The following is a 22,042-nucleotide window of genomic DNA, read 5'->3' on the forward strand; positions in this document are numbered from 1 at the left end:
TAATGTCCATTGCTCTTGTTTCTTGGCCCAATCAAGTTTCTTCTTCTTATTGGTTTCCTTTAATTGTGGTTTATTTGCAGCAATTTGACCATGAAGGTCTGATTCACGCAGTCTCCTCTGAACAGTTGATGTTGAGATGTATCTGTTACTTTAACTCTGTGAGGTGCAATCTGAGGTGCAGTTAATTGCTGATTTCTGAGGCTGGTAACTCTAATGAACTTATCCTCTGCAGCAAAGGTAACTCAGGGTCATCCTTTCCTGTGGCGGTCCTCATGAGAGACAGTTTCATCATAGCGCTTGATGGTTTTTGCAACTGCACTTCAAGAAACGTTCAATGTTCTTGACATTTTCCGGACTGACTGACCTTCATGTCTTAAAGTAATAATGGACTGTCGTTTCTCTTTGCTTATTTGAGCTGTTCTTGCCATAAAATGGACTTGGTCTTTTACCAAATAGGGCTATCTTCTGTATACCACCCCTACCTTGTCACAACACAACTGATTGCCTCAAACACATTAAGAAGGAAATAAATTCCACAAATTAACTTTTAAGAAGGCACACAGTTAATTGAAATGCATTCCAGGTGACTAACTCATGAAGCTGGTTGAGAGAATGCCAAGAGTGTGCAAAGCTGTCATCAAGCCAAACGGTGGCTACTTTGAAGAATCTCAAATATAAAATACATTTTGATTTGTTTAACACTTTTTTGGTTTCTACATGATTCCATATGTGTTATTTCATAGTTTTGATGTCTTCACTATTATTTTACAACGTAGAAAATAATAAAAATAAAGAAACATCCTGGAATGAGTAGGTGTGTCAACTTTTAACTGGTACTGTATGTGTATGAGGGAGTGGTTTGTGTGTGTTCATAATTTTCATGATGTCAAACTGAACACTTACATCATTAAAATATCAACTATTTCATAACATGTACTCCCTCGCTCGCTCGCTCTCTCTCTCTCAAACACACACACACACACACACACACACACACACACACACACACACACACACACAGAATAAGGACAAAGTATTGAAGTGAAATTAATTTACTCACATAGTATAAAAATTAAATAGCACAGAAATATAATACACTATTAAAGCATTTACAGATTCTATGCTGTTTGTGAAAAATAAGTATGTGTGTAGCTGCCATTTCATAATTTTGTCATAAACCACTACCTTGGGTGCTTAATTTAGTTCAGAGCTAATTGTGTAGTTAATATTGAGCTGATATTTAGAAGTGCAAAATAACAGCACATCTGATGTTAATACAAAACCTGGATCCAAAAAGCATGTGATGGAGCAGATTTAACTTGACTTCCTAATACTGACTTGTTCATCCAGTTCACATAGAAAGACTTTTAGACATTCACACCACAAGTAGTGCATAAGCATGGATATGTGTTTGAAATAACTGATCTCTTCAAATCCATAACAATGTTTATAAGTTAATAACACCATAGTATTAGATAATTGTAGAGTGTAAGTTAACACATACCCCTTTTAATAAGTGTTAGAAAAATAATAGCTGAGATAAATCTGGTGGTGTCAAAGATGTGTATATATATATATGTTCTGCCAATGCTCTGCCAATATAACAAGCCACACATTCTGTATACAGTATTATTGCTGTACTGTACAGTATGCTGAACAAACGTTGTTCCCATGTGTCATATAACTAACTGGTGCTCTGTTCAGTAGGTATGCTTCAGGTCCTAATATTACTCTTGTAAGGGCTGCAATCATTTGTTTAGGCACTTTTCAAGGCACATTATACAGGTCCAGTCTGATATTGAGAGGGGGGAATGGAAAAATATGTAACAATATGACTATTGAAAATGCTTGTCTTGCATGGTGTATGGTTTTCCTGTATCTCAAGCTTAAACTGTACTTTCGAACATCATAATGGACTCAACAGCAACACCAGTGTTAGGGGGGAGAGGGAGGGAGATGATTTCTGCTAACCTCCGTAGTGATTATGCCTCAATAGTCAAGCAGACCAAGAGAGGTCTATGGTGTCCGAAGACTTATATCTCCTTCACGTTGATGTCAGCAACACCATGAACCTGTGTGAGCTGTTTACAGTCCAGTGAAGCCAACAGTTTCCTGGGTCCAGGCAGGCTGGGGACAAAGACCTCCGTCTGAACCACAGAGGAGTGACTGGCCACGTCACTGAGAGAGGAGATGAGAGAGACACTTAGAACTGTGCTTGTTCATAACATGAAGGAAGATTGACTACATGAACCACAGAGAGTATAGTGAAATACAGACTGATGCTGTGTTCAGATGAACTCATAGGCATGTTTAGTTGATGTTACAGTCAGGGTTGGGGTCAATTTCACAAATTACATTCTAATTAAATTCTCTCTCCCTGTAAATTCCATTTAATTCAATTCAAATTCCAGGTCAGTCTTTGAATTCAGAGATTATTAAATTCCTCTGAATTCCAATGTTAGGTAAATTCCCAAAATGTAATTCCCAATTCAATATTATCCCCAACAATTCCACAAATTCCAATTTGAATTCAATTCCCTCAGGCTTTCAGGCTGATCATGTCCCACTTCAGACACCCTAGCTATACTGGAAATATAGGAATACAGGTTTAAATGATAAAAAACTAATCCTACAGTAAATTTGTTGATATTATGTGCATTAATTCCCTTGACTGGGAAATGTAAATATCTAGCGTTCCAATTAAATTACATTGGATTTGACCACAACCCTGGTCACAGGACATTTGTATATGCCCATGTGATGAATGGAGTGACAGAGATATGGCAAGCAGAATGTATGTGAACATTTCTCACCCAACAGCGATCTGTCGAACACTCTGCAGGCCCAGCCCCTCCACACGGAACACCACTCCTTTCAGTGTGCATGGCAGAGGGTTGGTGAAGGAGATCTCAGCCGCCATCTTTTTACCCACCACAGCCTCCCCTACCGGCTAGGAGGGACAAGTATAGGGAAACCTTATCATTACAGAACATCTCTGGATTATGTTGACAACAGACAATATTCAGATGGGCAGACAGACACACAGATAGATGCTGTGGATAAGATTTATGGATATATTAATTAATTATGTTTCTGCTTACCTTAATGATGAGGTCAGGGGTGCGGAGGCGGAAGCTGAACTGAGTGGCCAGAACCTGCTGTGTCTCACTGACCCTGCCCGACAGGGTCAGCATCAGAGCAGCCTGGTCCACCAGCTGGTCCTGGTAGTGCTGGTACTGAAGGATCCACTCCAGGGTCTTCACTGTTAGGAGAGGGGGGCAGGATTAGGGATGAGAAAAACCTGGGCATGCAATGAATAACAATGTCTGACTGAACGTCACTGATATATATAACACAAGACATTCCCAGTAGCTCACCTTCATTTGGTAGCAGCTCCACAGGAATTTGGTCCTTCTTGACAGTAGCCTTGAGCACACCAGTGTAGTACATGACTGCCACCTGGCTGTGGAGGTTGATAGTGCGTGGTAGAGAACTAGCGTTGCGCATGACGATGGACAGTTCTGCATCTCCCCCCATGCGTGGCCCCTCCCCATCCATGGTCACTTCTATGGATACATCCTGAGCGATGGGAGAGGAGTAGGTATCTGGTTTGGAGCCATAGCGACTGGCAGTCTCCACAGCGATGCGTTCCTCCTCTGTGCCTGGAGAGAATAACAATAAGAATGAATTAAATAGATATTAACCACTGGGTGCTTATACAGGAGTCTGCTTTTATAGGTATGCAATAAAACTATGATATGCAATGCTACCCAGTGTTGGTTAATGTTTGCACAGCTATGTGAAGCTACCTTCTGGGTACTTGTAAAGGTGTGTGATATCGTTGCGTTCGTCAGAGCCCACGGCCTTGGTGCTGATACAGTGGCCCACTGCGTTCTTCTCACTGTGGATCTGGGTGAAGGTGCCATTCAGGTTCCTCTGCCAGTAGATCTTATCACTGTTCACCTACAGTACAGGTACAGCAGAGAGCGAGAGATGGAGATGGTTGAGATGGAAGACATCTGAGACTAGGGGCAAGTGAGGTCATCACTGTGCATCTGAGAGAAAGGAAGGGGGAAGACACACTAGAGACCCACCTCGGCAAAGACGAATGGTGAGTCATGTTTCAGGAACACTTGTCCGTTACGGATGGCATTGACGGAGGCGGGGCCACAGCAGTAGGTGCCCAGGCTGGTCTCCTGGGGGGTGGAGTCTACTACCTGCCAGCCGCCATAACCTGGTGGCAAGTCTGGACGAGCCATCCAACAGTCGTTCCACACATGGAAGTTCCTAAAGCAGGAATGGGTTATAACATAGATGTAATCTAGTAAATGCACATTGTATTTACATAAGTGGTGTGTGATGACATGACTAAGATGATGTAGTACTGAATGAGATACCATGAGTCAGAGAGTATGACTGTATTCTACTCACCACATTGAGTCAGAGTTGAGGTGATCTATAGACTCCAACTTCTCATCGAAGTACATGTCTAATGTCAAGGAGCGATCTGTGTCGTGGGCGGAGTTGAAGTTGGACACACTACGGGAGGGAATGCCCAAACACCTCAACACTGGAAGAGATTGGAGGGTGAGAGGTTAGGGGTCAATGCATAGCAGCATGGCACTCAAGTTTCCCTCAGATAAGTCCTTTGATTTAACCAAAGACATAAAAACACACAAACACTGCTAACCTGTGGTGGTGACCCCAGAGAAGATCCAGCACTGGCCATATCTGACCGGTGTGCCTCCGTCCTTATGGTACTTCTTCAGGATGTCCACACTGCCACTCCAGGCTGTAGGGGAAGTCCCGCCCACATAGTTCCCTGACCAGTTCCCCTCCAGGACCCCCCCGTCATCTGGGGAGTTGATCTGGGATAAAGGAGAGTACGGGTTCACTTTGGATTCAGTTTAGAGTCGGAATAATGAGGTGCCAGTTTGGTTGGACATTGGTTGGGCTTAGGTGAGGTTAGAGGTGATATTGTGAGGTTTTAAAGTGTATGCCCTGTGTTTGCGAGGAGGACTCACCATGGCTGATATGACTCGTACCACGTTGACAGAGTCTCCCCAGCCTGAAGGGGGCGTCGCACTCTTCTCCAAAACATAAAGACAGGCATCCAGGATCCCCTTATCAAACTGAGAAATAGAGAGGGAGAGATGGAAGGAGAGAGAGAAGCAGGGGCAATGATAGAAATAAGTTAGTTAGGTCTGTCCTACTCAGGCCATTTTCCCATCAACTGACTGACAATCTTCATGTTCCTTCACCTGTCCATAGTTCCACGTTCTTGAACCAATTTGATTCTCTGTGCCATAGTAGAGCCTTCCAACATCATTCAGGATATACTCGTTCTTCTCATCGCTATCGTCCATGTACACTGTGTCATCTGACGGAGAGGGAGAGAGAGGTTAGATCCAGTTGTTCAAAAGGAAAACAATTCCAATGTGTGATGTCATCAGCCTGAAATGAGGGTGAAGACTATGGAGAGTCTCTGAGCTTACACTCTTAGAAAATAAACGGTGAATCTAAAAGAAGAATAGAATCTAAAATCTAAAAAGGTTATTCGGCTGTCCCCATAGGAGAACCCTTTGAATAACTAGTTTTGGTTCCAGGTAGAACCTTTTTGGTCCAGGTAGAACCCCTTTGAGGTCCATGTAGAATCATTTCGACAGAGGGTTCTACCTGGAACTAAAAAGGGTTATCCTATGGGGACAGCCGATGAACCCTTTTGGAACCCTTTTTTCTAAGAGTGTAGGGTTGGCTGAGGACAGGGACAAGCTCTCTTTGTATTGACTAATGTACTTATTCCTTCTCTCTCTCTCTCTCTCTCTCTCTCTCTCTCTCTCTCTCTCTCTCTCTCTCTCTCTCTCTCTCTCTCTCTCTCTCTCTCTCTCTCTCTCTCTCTCTCTCTCTCTCTCTCTCTCTCTCTCTCTCTCTCTCTCTCTCTCTCTCTCTCTCTCTCTCTCTCTCTCTCTCTCTCTCTCTCTCTCTCTCTCTCTCTCTCACCTTCACACCAGGGGTTAAACAGCATGCAGATGTCATTCCCAGGGTCATGTGTAGATGTGGCCTCCCCCTTCGGGCTTTGCGTTGCCACGGTGAGCTGATATCGGCCAATCACGGCTGTGGGCAGGGAGTTGACGGACAGCTTGAGCCTATTGCCGTCCCGTTGCACAATCTTGGCCTCCCAACGGTCATCCTCCAGCTCCTCAACCAATGGGATGATGACATGGGTGCCCTTTGCCACTGTAGGCAAGGGTCCTATCCCAGACAGACACACACAAATATTATTCAGTATCATAAGAACAAAATATGGTGAAATTCTGTCTTGCAATTTCTCTTACTCCTATTTTAGCTGCATTTTTTCATTCATTGCTGTCAGGAAAAACATAAGATGAAGTTTCTTTGTTGGCAGCACTGCTGATGTCGCTCTTGCTGCTGGTGACTCTCAGATCCACCTCTACGCAGACGACACCATTTTGTATACATCTGGCCCTTCATTGGACACTGTGTAAACAAACCTCCAAACGAGCTTCAATGCCATACAACACTCCTTCAGTAGCCTCCAACTGCTCTTAAACACTAGTAAAACTAAATGCATGCTTTTCAATCGAACGCTGCTGGCACCCGCCCACCCGACTAGAATCACCACTCTCGACGGGTCTGACCTAGAGTATGTGGACAACTACAAATACCTAGGTGTCTGGTTAGACTGTAAACTCAACTTCCAGACTCACATAAAGAATCTCCAATCCAAAGTTAAATCTAGAATCGGCTTCCTATTTCGCAACAAAGCCTCCTTCACTCATGCTGCCAAACATGCCCTCGTAAAACTGACTATCCTACCGATCCTTGACTTCGGCGATGTCATTTACAAAATAGCCTCCAACACTCTACTCAGCAAATTGGATGTAGTCTATCACAGTGCCATCCGTTTTGTCTCCAAAGCCCCATACACTACCCACCACTGTGACCTGTACGCTCTTGTTGGCTGGTCCTCACTACATGTTCGTCGTCAAACCCACTGGCTCCAGGCCATCTATAAATCACTGCTAGGCAAATCCCCGCCTTATCTTAGCTCATTGGTCACCATAGCAGCACCCACCCGTAGTCTGCGCTCCAGCAGGTATATCTCACTGGTCATTCCCAAAGCCAACACCTCCTTTGGCCGCCATTCCTTCCAGTTCTCTGCTGCCAATGACTGGAACGAATTGCAAAAATCTCTGAAGCTGGAGACTCTTATCTCCCTCAATAACTTTAAGCATCAGTTGTCAGAGCACCTTACCGATCACTGCACCTGTACACAGCCCATCTGAAATTAGCCCACCCAACTACCTCATCCCTATATTGTTATTTATTTTGCTCTTTTGCACCCCAGTATCTCTATTTGCACACAATCTCTTGCACATCTAGCATTCCAGTGTTAATACTATTGTAATTATTTTGCACTATAGCCTATTTATTGCCTTACCTCCATAACTTGCTACATTTGCACACACTGTATATATATTTTCTGTTGTATTTTTGACTTTATGTTTTTTACCCCATATGTAACTCTGTGTTGTTTTTATTGCACTGCTTTGCTTTATCTTGGCCAGGTCGCAGTTGTAAATGAGAACCTGTTCTCAACTGGCTTACCTGGTTAAATAAAGGTGAAATAAAAAAAATAAAAAATAAACAGGTATTTCATTTGGTAATAAAACTTGTCACACACATATGTTGCCTCATGTTGCCAGATTGGTGACCACACCCAAGGTGTTAACAGGGTGTGTTTGCGAAAACAAGCAGAGCAACATTCTCATCCTCAAACACACACCACACACACACATCTACAATCCACCTGCAGTACACTCATTCTGAAGATCCATAGAGTATCTGTCCTGCATGTTGCTGTTCTATAAATACCAGCATGGCTCAGATGGTGATTTGCTGTTTGTCTGTTAATACACTGGCTTCCACCCAGCAAGATAAGACACATCTCCTCATATAGTACACACTCATATTCAATGAATCTCTAAGATAAATATTACAATCTAGAAGCTGAAAGGGCATGGTGAAATTAGTTGGTGGGTTGGTTGGTGGCGAAGCTGTTTATGGTAGGAGTGAATTGTCAGTGGAAAGAGGGGATTTGGGCAGGACTGTGAGAGTGGCAGGCTCCTGTAAAACACTGGAGGCTTGCCACAAACCACACCAAAACATGGTGCAGGCACAGGGCCGTTCCAAGACACAAGCACACACAAACACTTTAACACTGACACACACGCAAACTCATGCCTGTAAACAAAAACACACAACCACTTAGTTACTCAGTCAGTTCCCATGATTGGTTACAAAGGGCTTACTGTTATCATGTGCACTTATTCGTTAGCCCTATGGCTTCGAATCAGGTGGACAGGGTAGGCCGTTTTTGAGTCATTGTAACCATTCATGATTCAGCAGAATGTCTCACTGACCTGTCCTAAGCTCCAGGTGGAGTCTGTCCGTGTTGGGATTGTAAGGTCGTGAGAGGTCAAGCCACATCATGAAGATCTGACCCCTGCGGATGATGAGGTCATCACCGTAGTAACGGTCTGTGTGATGCTCCATGCGATTCTGACCTTTCTTGGTTTTCATCAGGTCTATCGACCTCACCCTCAACAAAATCTCTGAGACAACAGGGAGAGAGGGAAGGTCATATTAAAGTCAACCATTCTGTCAAAAATGTCACAATTGTCTTGCGTAGTAACAATGAAGTACAGTGCTCACATTTTGCTGCCTTGAAATGAAATATAAATGTAAAAAAAATTACAGATCTACACAACCTACTCCACATTTTTTAAGTGAAAGAAAATGATCTAAAATGTTCCAAATGAATAATACATGTAAAAAGAATACGAAGATGTCATGATTGCGTGTCTTCACACCCCAGAGTTAATACACTGAACAAAAATATAGTTATATATAGAGTTACAGTTCATATAAGGAAATCAGTCAATTGAATGAAATAAATTGGGCCCTAATCTATGGATTTCACATCACTGGGAATACAGATATGCATCTGTTGGTCACAGATACCTTAAAAAAAAGGTAGGGGCATGGATCAGAAAACCAGTCAGTATCTGGTGTGACCATTTGCCTCATGCAGTGAGACACATCTCCTTCGCATAGAGTTGATCAGGCTGTTGATTGTGGCCTGTGGAATGTTGTCCCACTCCTCTTCAATGGCTGTGCGAAGTTGCTGAATATTGGTGGGAAATGGAACCCGCTGTCGTACACCTCGATCCAGAACATCCCAAACATGCTCAATGAATGGCACGACAATGAGCTTTAGGATCTCGTCACGGTATCTCTGTGCATTGATATTGCCATTGATAAAATGCAATTATGTTCTTTGTCCGTAGTGTATGCCTGCCCATGCTTTAACCCCACCGCCACCATGGGGCACTCTGTTCACAATGTTGACATCAGCAAACCGCTCGCCCACATGACGGCATACAATTGAAACCAGAATTCATCCGCGAAGAGCACACTTCTCCAGCGTGCCAGTGGCCATCAAAGGTGAGCATTTTCCCACTGAAGTCGGTTACGATGCCGGACTACAGTCAGGTCAAGACCCTGGTGAGGACAATGAGCACGCAGATTAGCTTCCCTGAGCTGGTTTCTGACAGTTTGTGCAGTAATTCTTTGGTTGTGCAAACCCACAGTTTCATCACCGGTCCTGGTGGCTTGTCTCAGACCATCCCGCAGGTGAAGAAGCTGGATGTGGAGGTCCTGGGCTGGCGTGGTTACACGTGGTCTGTGGTTGTGAGGCCGGTTGGACGTACTGCCAAATTCTCTAAAACAACGTATGGTAGAGAAACTAACATTGAATTCTCAGGCAAAATCTCTGGTGGACATTCCTGCAGTCAGCATGTCAATTGCACACTCCCTCAAAACTTGAGACATCTGTGGTATTGTGTTGTGTGACAAAACTGCACATTTTAGAGTGGCCCAACGTGCACTTGTGCAATGATCATGCTGTTTAATCAGCTTCTTGATATGCCACACCTGTCAGGTGGATGGATTATCTTGGCAAAGGAGAAATGCTCACTAACAGGGATGTAATCAAATGTATGCACAAACTTTGAGAGAAATAAGCTTTTTGTATGTATGGTTTCACATGACATGTTGCGTTTATATTTTTGTTTAGTATCCTTGGTGGAAGCACCTTTGCCAGCCATTACAGCTGTAAATCATTTTGAATAAGATTCTACCAACTTTGCACAACTGTTAGGTCAACATATGTCCATTGTTTTTGTCACAATTGCTCAAGCTCAGTAAATTTGGTTGAGAATAATTCAAGGACATCAATATTCAAACCGTGTCTCTGATTTTCAAGCTAATTTAAGTCAGGAATGAGACTGGACCACTCAGGGACACTCAAAACCTATTGGAAAGCCATTCTGGTGTGTCTTTGGTATTAAAATGTGAGTAATTGTCCCACTGAAAAAGAAAACTCTATCCCAGGGTTATGTTTTCAGTAGACTGTGGCGAGTTTTCCTCTAACTTTTTACCTGGGCTTAGCTCCTTTCATATTTATTTTTGATCCTGACAAACTCCCAAGTCCCTGCCGGTGACAAGCATACCGGTTACATGATGGTGCCACCACAATACTTGAAAATACAGAGGCTTTTACTCTGTATTGTGTTGTATTGAATTTGATCCAAACCTGTATTTTTTATTTAGGCCAAAAAGTACATTTCTTTGCCGTATTGTCTTGCAGAATTACTTAATGGCCTTGTTGCAAGCAGAATGGATGATTTGGGGTGGATTTTTTAACACAGGATTCCTTCTTTTCACTTTGTCATGCAGGCCAGTAATTTGGACCCTTACAGAAAAACCACATGATTTCACACGTGGAAAATCACATGATTCCACATGAAATGTCATGTGAAATCATGTGAAAACATGTATTTTTGGAACACTTCACATGTGATCACGTTTTCACATGTGTAGTTTCATGTTATCACATGTTGCTTTACATGTTGTCACATGCTATCATATTAACCTCTGCGGTATCGGTGTCCTGCGTATGGGACGGTTGAGCTAACGTGCGCTAATGTGATTAGCATGACTGTGGTAAGTAACAGCAAACTTTCCAGGACATAGACATGTCTTATATTGGCAGAAAGCTTACATTCTTGTTAATCTAACTGCACTGTAGTAGCTATTACAGTGAAATAATACCATGCTATTGTTTGAGGAGAGTGCACAACAAAAACAAAATGTATCACGGCAACTGGTTTGATACATTCACCTCTGAAGGTAAATAATGTACTTACATTCAGTAATCTTGCTCTGATTTGTCATCCTGAGGGTCCCAGAGATAAAATGTAGCATAGTTTTGTTTGATAAAATCCATTTTTATATTCAAATGTAGGAACTGGGTTCTATAGTTTGAACTCTTGCTGTCTCTGGCTCCACACGCACCCCGCAAGGCCATCTAGATGTGTGAAAGTTATTGTATAAGCTAATGATCAATCATGTATGACATTCCTGGGAGTGTGTAAACTTACATTTTGTATTACCATATCATTTTTGTATGTTCTCTATAGTTATGTACTTGAAAATGTATCAATTGACCATTTTGGCACATTTGGGAAGACTTGATACAAAATTGTCCAGTATTGCAACGCTTCAGTGGATTAATCTGAAACGTTGTACACACACTGCTGCCATCTAGTGGTCAATATCTAAATTGCGCCTAAACTGCAATATTATATTGTGGCCTTTCTCTTGCATTTCAAAGATGATTAAAAATATATATATATTTTACCAGATCTAATGTGTTATATTATCCTACATTAATTTCACATTTCCACAAACTTCAAAGTGTTTCCTTTCAAATGGTATCAAGAATATCCATATCCTTGCTTCAGGTCCTGAGCTACAGGCAGTTCGATTTGGGTATGTCATTTTAGGCGAAAATTTTAAAAAGGGTCCGATCCTTAAGAGGTTAACTTCACATAAGATCACAGATCACGTGTTTATTCCATAAGGGGAGTGAATGCAATGTTGTTAATCCTCTGTATTTTCAATTAGTGTGGTGGCAGAATCATGTTATGGGCATAATCCAAAATAAATATGAATGGAGAAAAGCACATGTAAAAATTAAATAAATATTCAGTCTTCTGAAAACCTAACCCTGGGAAAGAGTTTTATTTTTAAAGGGACAGTTACACAAATGTTAATGACAAATAGACACCTAAATGGATTTCCAAGAGGTGGAGAGTGTTCCTGAATGGTCCAGTCTCAGTCCTGGGGTGTGAAGACATACGCAATCAATACATCTTCATTCTTTATTAATTCAGAAGGTTTTTGACTATTTTTCTTTCACTTTGAAAATGTGGATTAGGTTGTGTAGATAGGTAGGAAGGAAATCCAATTGAAGCCCTTTTTAGATTTAATTTTAAGGCAGCAAAATGTAAAGACTGTGCAAGGGGTGTGTAGACTTTCACTAGCGGCTGTATGGTATTTTTAAAAGTGTAAATTACCTTCAAGCTTACTTCCATTAGTGACTGGCTTGTCATCATTCCCAACAAGCTTGTCTACATCAACAATCCCTGTGACGACCTTATCTGTGATGTCATCATCATCGCTCTGTCTTTGACAGCAACAAGGACAGATCTTACGTAACCATTGTCGACACCCCCCTTCCTCTGTGTTCTCCTCTGGCTCCTCCTTCCCAGGCTCATCTTTCCCCAATCCCAGTGTGACTGATGGGAAGCGACCAACTGTAGACGTGTGTCTGACTGACGGTGTTTCGACAGGCATCCTGAGAATCAAAAGAAAACAGAGAGGGGCATGTATTGTTGTCACTTTGCTTGTGCTTAGAACTCTATCCTCATTCCAGATCCATCCGATAACATTTTGAACAGCTGTCATTATAATTGGCCAGTGTCCATCACAAATCAAATGTAGTCCTCTCATCTAATGAGTGAATTAAAGCTATGGTATACTCATTACTTGTGATCATATCAAGATATTAATACCACTCCTAAATTATGTGTCCAGTCTCTCCCATAAACTCCTCTTCTTCCACTCTCTTTCATCCAACTCCTTTATATTTAACCCCCTGTAAAGTGTTGGTCCCATGTTTCATGAGCTGAAATAAAATATCCCAGATATTTTCCAGAAGCACAAAAAGCTTATTTCTCTCAAAGTTTGTGCACAAATTTGTTTATATCCCAGTTAATGAGCATTTCTCCTTAGCCAAGATAATCCATCTACCTGACAGGTGTTGTATATCAAGAAGCTGATTAAACAGCATGATCATTACACAGGTGCACCTTGTGCTGGGGACAATAAAAGGCCACTCTAAAATGTGCAGTTTTGTCAAACAACACAATTACAGAGATGTCTCAAGTTTTGAGGGAGCGTGCAATTGGCATGCTGACTGCAGGAATGTCCACCAGAGCTGTTGCCAGAGAATTGCCGCCTCCAACGTCGTTTTAGAGAATTTGGCAGTATGTCCAACCAGCCTCACAACCGCAAACCACATGTAACCTCGCCAGCCCAGGACCTTCACATCCCAGGCTTCTTCACCTGCAGGATCGTCTGAAACCAGCCACACGGATAGCTGATGAATCTGAGGAGTATTTCTGTCTGTAATAAAGCCCTTTTGTGGAGAATAACTCATTCTGATTGGCTCCGCAGTGGGTGGGCCTGGCTCCCAAGTGGGTGGGCCTATGCCCTCCCAGGGCCACCCATGGCTGCGCCCCTGCCCAGTCATATGAAATCCATAGATTAGGGCCTAATTTATTGATTTCAATTGACTGATATCCTTATATGAACTGTAACTCAGTAAAATCGTTGGAATTGTTGCATGTTGCATTTATATTTTTGTGCAGTATATTATGATCACTCTATTGAAAGATGGGACTCTCATGAACACGATGGTGTCGTTTTGTTCTAGGATGCCCACAAGCCTCAAGACTCATCTGAAGGTCCCGGTACCAGTTTAAAAAAGGAATGGAAGTATATATGGAGATACTTTAGTGCCTAAATTAAGGGGATAATTACAGTTGAAGTCGGAAGTTTACATACACTTAGGTTGGAGTCATTAAAACTCGTTCTTCAACCACTCCTCAAATTTCTTGTTAACAAACTATACTTTTGGCAAGTCGGTTAGGACATCTACTTTGTGCATGACACAAGTAATTTTTCCAACAATTGTTTACAGACAGATTATTTCACTTATAATTCACTGTATCACAATTCCAGTGGGTCAGAAGTTTACATCCTCTAAGTTGACTGTGCCTTTAAACAACTTGGAAAATTCCAGAAAATGATGTCATGGCTTTAGAAAGCTTCTGATAGGCTAATTGACATCATTTGTGTCAATTGGAGGTGTACCTGTGGATGTATTTCAAGGCCTACCTTCAAACTCAGTGCCTCTTTGCTTGACATCATGTGAAAATGAAAAGAAATCAGCTAAGATCTCAGAAAAAAATTTGTAGACCTCCACAAGTCTGGTTCATCCTTGAGAGCAATTTCCAAACACCTGAAGGTACCACATTCATCTGTACAAACAATAGTACGCAAGTATAAACACCATGGGACCACACAGCCGTCATACCGCTCAGGAAGGAGACGCGTTCTGTCTCCTAGAGATGAACGTACTTTGGTGCGAAAAGTGCAAATCAATCCAAGAACAACAGCAAAGGACCTTGTGAAGATGCTGGAGGAAACAGGTACAAAAGTATCTATAACCACAGTAAAACGAGTCCTATATCGAAATAACCTGAAAGGCTGCTCAGCAAGGAAGAAGCCACTGCTCCAAAACCGCCATAAAAAAGCCAGACTACGGTTTGCAACTGCACATCGGGACAATGATCGTACTTTTTGGAGAAATGTCCTCTGGTCTGATTAAACACAAATAGAACTGTTTGGCAATAATGACCATCGCTACGTTTGGAGGAAAAATGGGGATGCTTGCAAGCCGAAGAACACCATCCCAACCGTGAAGCACGGGGGTGGCAGCATCATGCTGTGGGGGTGCTTTGCTGCAGGCGGGACTGGTGCACTTCACAAAATAGATGGCATCATGAGGAAGGAAAATTATGTGGATATATTGAAGCAACTTATCAAGACATCAGTCAGGAAGTTAAAGCTTGGTCGCAAATGGGTCTTCCAAATGGATAATGACCCCAAGCATACTTCCAAAGTTGTGGCAAAATGGCAACAAAGTCAAGGTATTGGAGTGGCCATCACAAAGCCCTGACATCAATCCTATAGAAAATGTGTGGGCAGAACTGAAAAAGTGTGTGCGAGCAAGGAGGCCTACAAACCTGACTCAGTTACACCAGCTCTGTCAGGAGGAATGGGCCAAAATTCACCCAACTTATTGTGGGAAGCTTGTAGAAGGCTACCCGAAACGTTTGACCCAAGTTAAACAATTTAAAGGCAATGCTACCAAATACTAATTGAGTGTATGTAAACTTCTGACCCACTGTGAATGTGATGAATGAAATAAAAGCTGAAATAAATCATTCTCTCTACTATTATTCTGACATTTCCCATTCTTAAAATAAAGTGGTGATCCTAACTGACCTAAGACAGGGAATTTGTACTAGGATTAAATGTCAGGAATTGTGAAAAACTGAGTTTAAATGTATTTGGCTAAGGTGTATGTAAACTTCCGACTTCAACTGTACATGTCTAAAAGATTAAAATAGTTTTCTGATCATTCTTATATTTATCAGATATAGGACAGACACTTCAGAACAAACTTCCTTTTGATTTTTTTTTTTTACTATCTGTTGTTCCATGTAGTGAAATTGTTATTCAATAAGTTTCTATTGGCTAATAGCAGTAATGCCAAATTCAATGTTTCATCCAATATTTGTTTAATATATTTTTTTGATACCTTAAGGGGTCTTAAAATTCAAAATCAAATAGCTAAATGATCCTTGATATGACCATTTAAAAACAATTCCATATGTTAGCTTAGGGCTTGGACTCTAGAGGTGAGTACCTTACGGGTATTGTTTTCAATTAAAGTGGTCAAAAATTTACAAAAAAAGCTTCTTAGCAAAGAGCAATTTCTCAAGCAAGAATTTTGCTAGGACTGTCTGGGAGGGGAAAACTGAAAGCTAGTTGTTATTGGCAGAGAGGTTTTAAACTCTTGATTATTGGTGTATTAACTAATGTCACCAGGCAGGCCAAAACTCCATACCACCAAAACAGGCTGAAATTTCAGGCTGTGTTTTCAAACGGCTCTTACACTAAAAGGGCATTATCATAATTTTCACAATTTTACAGTATTATTCCAACCTCATAGTGTGGAAATACACATAAAAAGCACTGGGCTTTTAAAGACGCCCGGCCACCTCATTCCTTATGTACATGCCAATGAGGAGAATCAAAGAAAGGAGTGGAGAGATTGAGGCTAAATTATAGACGGAGAGAGAAAGGAATGTTTCTTCATCATCACTGTTAAACCTAACACTTGTGACCTCAGACTTAAGAACAACCATGGGAGGGAGAGAGGGTGTAAAAACATTCCACTGACTTTGAGTTCACAATAGAAATTGCGCAACTGCTGAGATGTGTGAACAAGTAAAATAGTGGGATATAGGAACAGTCTAACTAAAATTGGAAATGCCTAAATAGTGCAAATATAACTGACACATGCTGCATACACATAAATATATGCAAATACTGTACATTCACAAACATGATATGCATGCAATACACACACACACACACACACACACATAAACCATCAAAGACACACGGACACACACTCGTATACAGGTAACTGCCAAGATTAAGGAAACACCAACATAAAGTGTCTTAACAGGGTGTTGGGCTACCACGAGCCAGAACAGCTTCAATGTGCCTTGGCATGTGTCTGGAACTCTATTGGAGGGATGCGACACCATTCTTCCATGAGACATTTCATCATTTAGTGTTATGTTGGTGGTGGAAAATGCTGTCTCAGGCGCCGCTCCAGAATCTCCCATAAGTGTTCAAATGGGTTGAGATCTGGTGACTTATGGTTTACATCGTTTTCATGTTCATCAAACCACTCATGAAAACATGTTTGCCAACATCTTAAACCAAGTCAGCTCTGAAAGAATATACTCCCCATCTAATCTGCCAGGAGTGAAAGTGCTGCACGTGAATGTGAGCATGTTTCAGTCTCCTGTGGGTTAGGCATGGCTAGACTGACTGATACATAATGTACACTGTTGAAGCCTGTTTCTGATACTACTGTGTTAGAGCAGTCTTCCATGACCTGAACACCTCGCCTAGTAGACTTGATTACATACTGCAGTCACTGTTGATAGGGTTTGCCCTCAGGCTTGGATACAGCTACAGTCTGTGGTGGATGTAGTGTAGTAGATGTATGTATTGATATGGTAGATGTATGTATTTAATTGAGATGAGGGTGGGACTGAAGAGGTAGGTTGAAATAGTCATACTGTATAGGTCAAGTAATGTAGGCTGGTGAGGTGTATCCGTGTGAGTGAACTCATGCCTACAAGTGCTTGAATTATTTGTGTCTTTGTTATTACTTTTCTGATATAATACTGCAGAAAACAGGCTTTTCAAATGAGGAATTAAATAAGGCAGGTCTCAAAATAACAGACCAATCCATTATAATGACACACAGGCACGAAATCATACAATAAGGACACATAAAATAATCTAGTTTATTACCACACCCTGTTATACTGTTTATTTGTTGTGTCCTTTTCCTTAGTCACACCCTTTCTGTTCTGTGAAAATCTGTCTGTCTATTCTTTGAATTACAATGTTTTTCAATGTAGACGAATACATTTGTTATAACATTGCTGGTCTATTTGACACTGTTTAACTGTTTGACAGCTGTTACACTTTTATTGACCTTTTAAAAAATTTACCAGGTAAATTGACTAAGAACACATTCTCATTTACAGCAATGACCTGGGGAATAGTTACAGGGAGAGAAGGGGGATGAATGAGCCAATTGGAAGCTGGGTAGGATTAGGTGGCCATGATGGTGTGAGGTCTAGATTGGCAATTTAGCCAGGACACTGGGGTTAACACCCCTACTCTTCCGATAAGTGCCATGGGATCTTTAGTGACCACAGAGAGTCAGGACACCTGTTTAATGTCCCATCCCTGGGGCATTGGGATATCCTTAGACCAGATAAAAAAATGCCTTCTACTGGCCCTCCAACACCACTTCCAGCAGCATCTGGTCTCTCATCCAGGGACTGACCAGGACCGACCCTGCTTAGCTTCAGCCAGCGGTAGGATGCAGGGTCACTAATTGATTGGCCAAACAAATTAGTTCAAGGGTGTTTGTTACTTTGTCAGCAGCCAATCACGTGTGAACCCTGACCAAAGACATGGGGTGCGTTCAACAACCAATGGGCTAATCCTGACGGTTCACGCTGGGTTCTAAAAAAGTGTCTTAACTGTCAACAGAAATGATGCCGCTGATGGAAGTGGAGTCACCGCCTAGTTCACACTGCAGTGCTTAATAAACAAAGGAATGTTTGGCGGGAAAGAGGGGCCAAGCACCAAGAGTTATGACAATATTCACCATCTACATGGGATGTGTGAATTGCAGGCTATTACCACGTTCCATGTGCTCAGGTAGAAACCATAGCCTAGTTGATACATCAGGTATTCTGATTTGGGTGAGTCAATTTATTTGAATGACACTATTTTATATGATTTAATACATGTTATTAACAAAGTGTGCTCCGTTTGAGGACAACTTTATTACAAGAAACAAAACGTTTAATAATTTTGAGACTACAGGAAATAGGTTGACTGCTATGTTAAACAATGGCAGTCATGGCTACTTTGGTTGTCAACAGCCTTGGGCTATCGTAGTCTTTGACTGTAGAAAAACAGGAATCTCTGAAGGTTTTTTGGGGTATCTGTACTTTACTTTACTATTTATATTTTTGACTACTTTTACTTTTACTTCACTACATTCCTAAATAAAATTATCTAGTTTTTACCTCATACATTTCCCCTGAATACTTAGCAGAACAGGAAAATGGTCCAATTCATGCACTTATCAAGAAAACATCCCTGCTCATCCCTACTGCCTCTGATCTGGCGGACTCAGGAATGCTTCGTTTGTAAATTACTGTATCTCTGAGTTTTGGAGAGTGCTATCAGTAAATTTACAAAATACAATAAAATTGTGCCATCTGGTTTGCTTAATATAAGGAATTAGAAATTATTTATACTTTTATTTTTACTTTGATACTTAAGTATATTTAAAACCAAATACTTTTCGACTTTTACTCAAGTAGTATTTTACTGGGTGACTTTTGCGTCTAAATGTAAACATCTCCATCTGGCTTTTGGGGGTCACCTTATTTTTGAATTGTAAAGATGTTTTATTTATCTTTTGCAGCTGCAGAGATTTAAAACAGCCTATCACTCAAATATCGTTGCTTTAAATCAGCGCACCCGTTAGCACTCCCTCGCAGTCTTTCTCTCTCTCCATCAATTCCATTCAAATTGCATACAAAATAGATAATCATTTTCAAGATATACAGTACCAGTCAAAAGTTTGGACACACCTACTCATTCAAGGGTTTTTCTTTATTTTTACTATTTTCTACATTGTAGAATAATAGTGAAGACATCAAAACTATGAAATAACACATATGGAATCATGTAGTAACCAAAAAAGTGTTAAACAAATCCAAATATATTTTATATTTGAGATTCTTCAAAGTAGCCACCGTTTGGCTTGATGACAGCTTTGCACACTCTTGGCATTCTCTCAACCAGCTTCATGAGGTAGTCACCTGGAATGCATTTCAATTAACAGGTGTGCCTTCTTAAAAGTTCATTTGTGGAATTTATTTCCTTCTTAATGCGTTTGAGCCAATCAGTTGTGTTGTGACAAGGTAGACCAAGTACATATTATGGCAAGAACAGCTCAAATAAGCAAAGAGAAACGACAGTCCATCATTACTTTAAGACATGAAGGTCAGTCAATACAGAAAATGTCAAGAACTTTGAAAGTTTCTTCAAGTGTAGTCGCAAAAACCATCAAGCGCTATGATTAAACTGGCTCTCATGAGGACCGCCACAGGAAAGGAAGACCCAGAGTTACATCTGCTACAGAGGATAAGTTCATTAGAGTTACCAGCCTCAGAAATTGGCAATTAACTGCACCTCAGATTGCAGCCCAAATAAATGCTTCACAGAGTTCAAGTAACAGACACATCTTAACATCAACTGTTCAGAGGAGACTATGTGAATCAGGCCTTCATGGTCGAATTGCTGCAAAGAAACCACTACTAAAGGACACCAATAATAAGAAGAGACTTGCTTGGGCCAAGAAACTTGAGCAATGGACAATAGATTAGCCTTATATTTAGCTAATGAATGATAGGTCATGCACAATAAGCTTCTAATTTATAGCCTCTGTCTCTTGCGCAATACGCACGCACCTGTGCTCCGCTGGCCACTCTCCTTAAAAAACACTCCTTAGCTCTTGGAGTCCCATGCAGGAAAAGCTAGACTTGCTGTACATAATTTTGGCGGAATGCTATAGCAGTTATTTATTCAGACCCATAACCATTCAATCTTCAGTGAAGAGAAGTGAAAGCCATCTGCATCTAATTATAGTCTTATTTTATTCAAGCATGTCATTAGAATGATGAATATAAGGACAACGAAACGTATTTCATTTAACTGTTGAATGCGATGAAGGAATGAAGCAACAATAGAGAGATAAAGAGGAGGTAGGCTAATAATATTAGGGGAAATATTATGAAAGGTATATATGTATCAGCCTATAATTATACAAATAGGCCTTATTATATTTCAAAATTAAAATCTAATTCGCTAGTCTATACTTGTAATTTTGTAGGCCGCATGTACTGCACCAGGATCGCATGTTCTCTCCCAGCTTTATCATGGTTTGAACGAGGTGCGTATTTCCAGTCCATATAATACAGTATAATACAATGCAGTAAAACAGTTCACACTCAAAAAGATTAGTATACTGGAGTGTTTCACTTATTTACCCATCTATGGGCTTTTATATTTTTCTGTCCTGTGTAATCATAGGCCTATATTGGATAACGGCACAATCATTTGGGCTTGGGCTCATTACATTTCTTTAATGTTGGGCTCATAAAATGTATTTAATGTATGGCTCATCAGGCTCAGGTAGCATCAGGTTTGAATTTTCTATCAAAGATCTAATCAAATCCAAACATAGTCCTATGTTTATACTTTATATGCTTTTGAATGACATTTCCAATTTTGGCGGGAAATCCCGGGTTAGCCGGGAGAAAAGTGATTTATTCTCGGGAAGGAACATTTGTAAATCAACGGGAAAATATTCAATCCTAATGAGAATTAAATTAAATCAATTAATGAATCATGATGTCAATTATAGGCATTTATAGATATGCACTTACTTTGTAATCTATGTGGTGAGTTCTCCGATGGGTTAAAGTGTTTGTTGAATCACCTGGCAGCCCTTGTCTGACTGAACAGCCAGGTAAGCAGGTTCAAAATAATATTGCCCTGGTATGCGGTGCGCGTCTTCTCTTCTTCACAGAAAGTGCGGTCTTCACGCTGTGTTGAACTACTGTTAGTATATCGTCTTCGAGAGACCTTTTAAACTCAAGATTGTGAGGCAGTAGACACACCTTCCTCGCCTCCTCATAAGGGGAGGAAAAGTCATGTTTCTTTACACACAGGGAATCAATCTTGAGACTGCTCACATGAATGTAGTAGTTGAACCAGTTAGGCTTCCATACCACTGTGCTGTCTAAACAAGTCAAGACAAATTATTCCAAATTTGGTGACATAGCCCCTATCACAGGACAGTGCGATATCTTATAACTTGATGCTTCACATTTTTTGTAACTTGCATTTCACCATTATTATGTATAAATGTCAGTGAAATTAAAGCCAACTAAAAGTCTTCCCAAGGCATATGGAGAGAACATGGACTGGTTCATACATACATATGGGAGCGGTTACCCAGCATTTTCCCATATGACTGGGAATACTTTTAGTTGGCTTCATTGTACATTTTTGTGTGTAA

The 22,042-nt window shown here is 41.0% G+C and overlaps 1 protein-coding gene across 2 annotated transcripts; it reads right to left on the minus strand.

The window, feature by feature from the left end:
* Window positions 1–1,038: 1,038 nt before the first annotated feature.
* LOC311148538 (protein-glutamine gamma-glutamyltransferase K-like) lies at window positions 1,039–21,585 on the minus strand. 2 transcript variants are annotated; one of them, XM_084185519.1, is made up of 14 exons: window positions 21,408–21,585; window positions 12,504–12,784; window positions 8,445–8,636; window positions 6,001–6,252; window positions 5,262–5,380; window positions 5,025–5,132; window positions 4,691–4,868; window positions 4,432–4,570; window positions 4,095–4,287; window positions 3,810–3,963; window positions 3,378–3,662; window positions 3,102–3,262; window positions 2,814–2,950; window positions 1,039–2,178 (listed from the first exon to the last, which is right to left on the minus strand). In XM_084185519.1, the coding sequence occupies exons 2-14, from the start codon at window positions 12,781–12,783 to the stop codon at window positions 2,034–2,036; spliced, it is 2,343 nt and encodes a 780-aa protein (XP_084041645.1). In that variant the 5' UTR covers window position 12,784; window positions 21,408–21,585; the 3' UTR covers window positions 1,039–2,033. The 2 variants fall into 2 exon arrangements, with proteins under 2 accessions (XP_084041645.1, XP_084041646.1); XM_084185520.1 differs by having other exon boundaries at window positions 12,516–12,784; window positions 21,408–21,584.
* Window positions 21,586–22,042: the final 457 nt, after the last annotated feature.

The sequence above is a fragment of the Coregonus lavaretus genome (assembly GCF_964263955.1).
Source record: "Coregonus lavaretus genome assembly, chromosome: 21".
Taxonomy (NCBI): Eukaryota; Metazoa; Chordata; class Actinopteri; order Salmoniformes; family Salmonidae; genus Coregonus; species Coregonus lavaretus.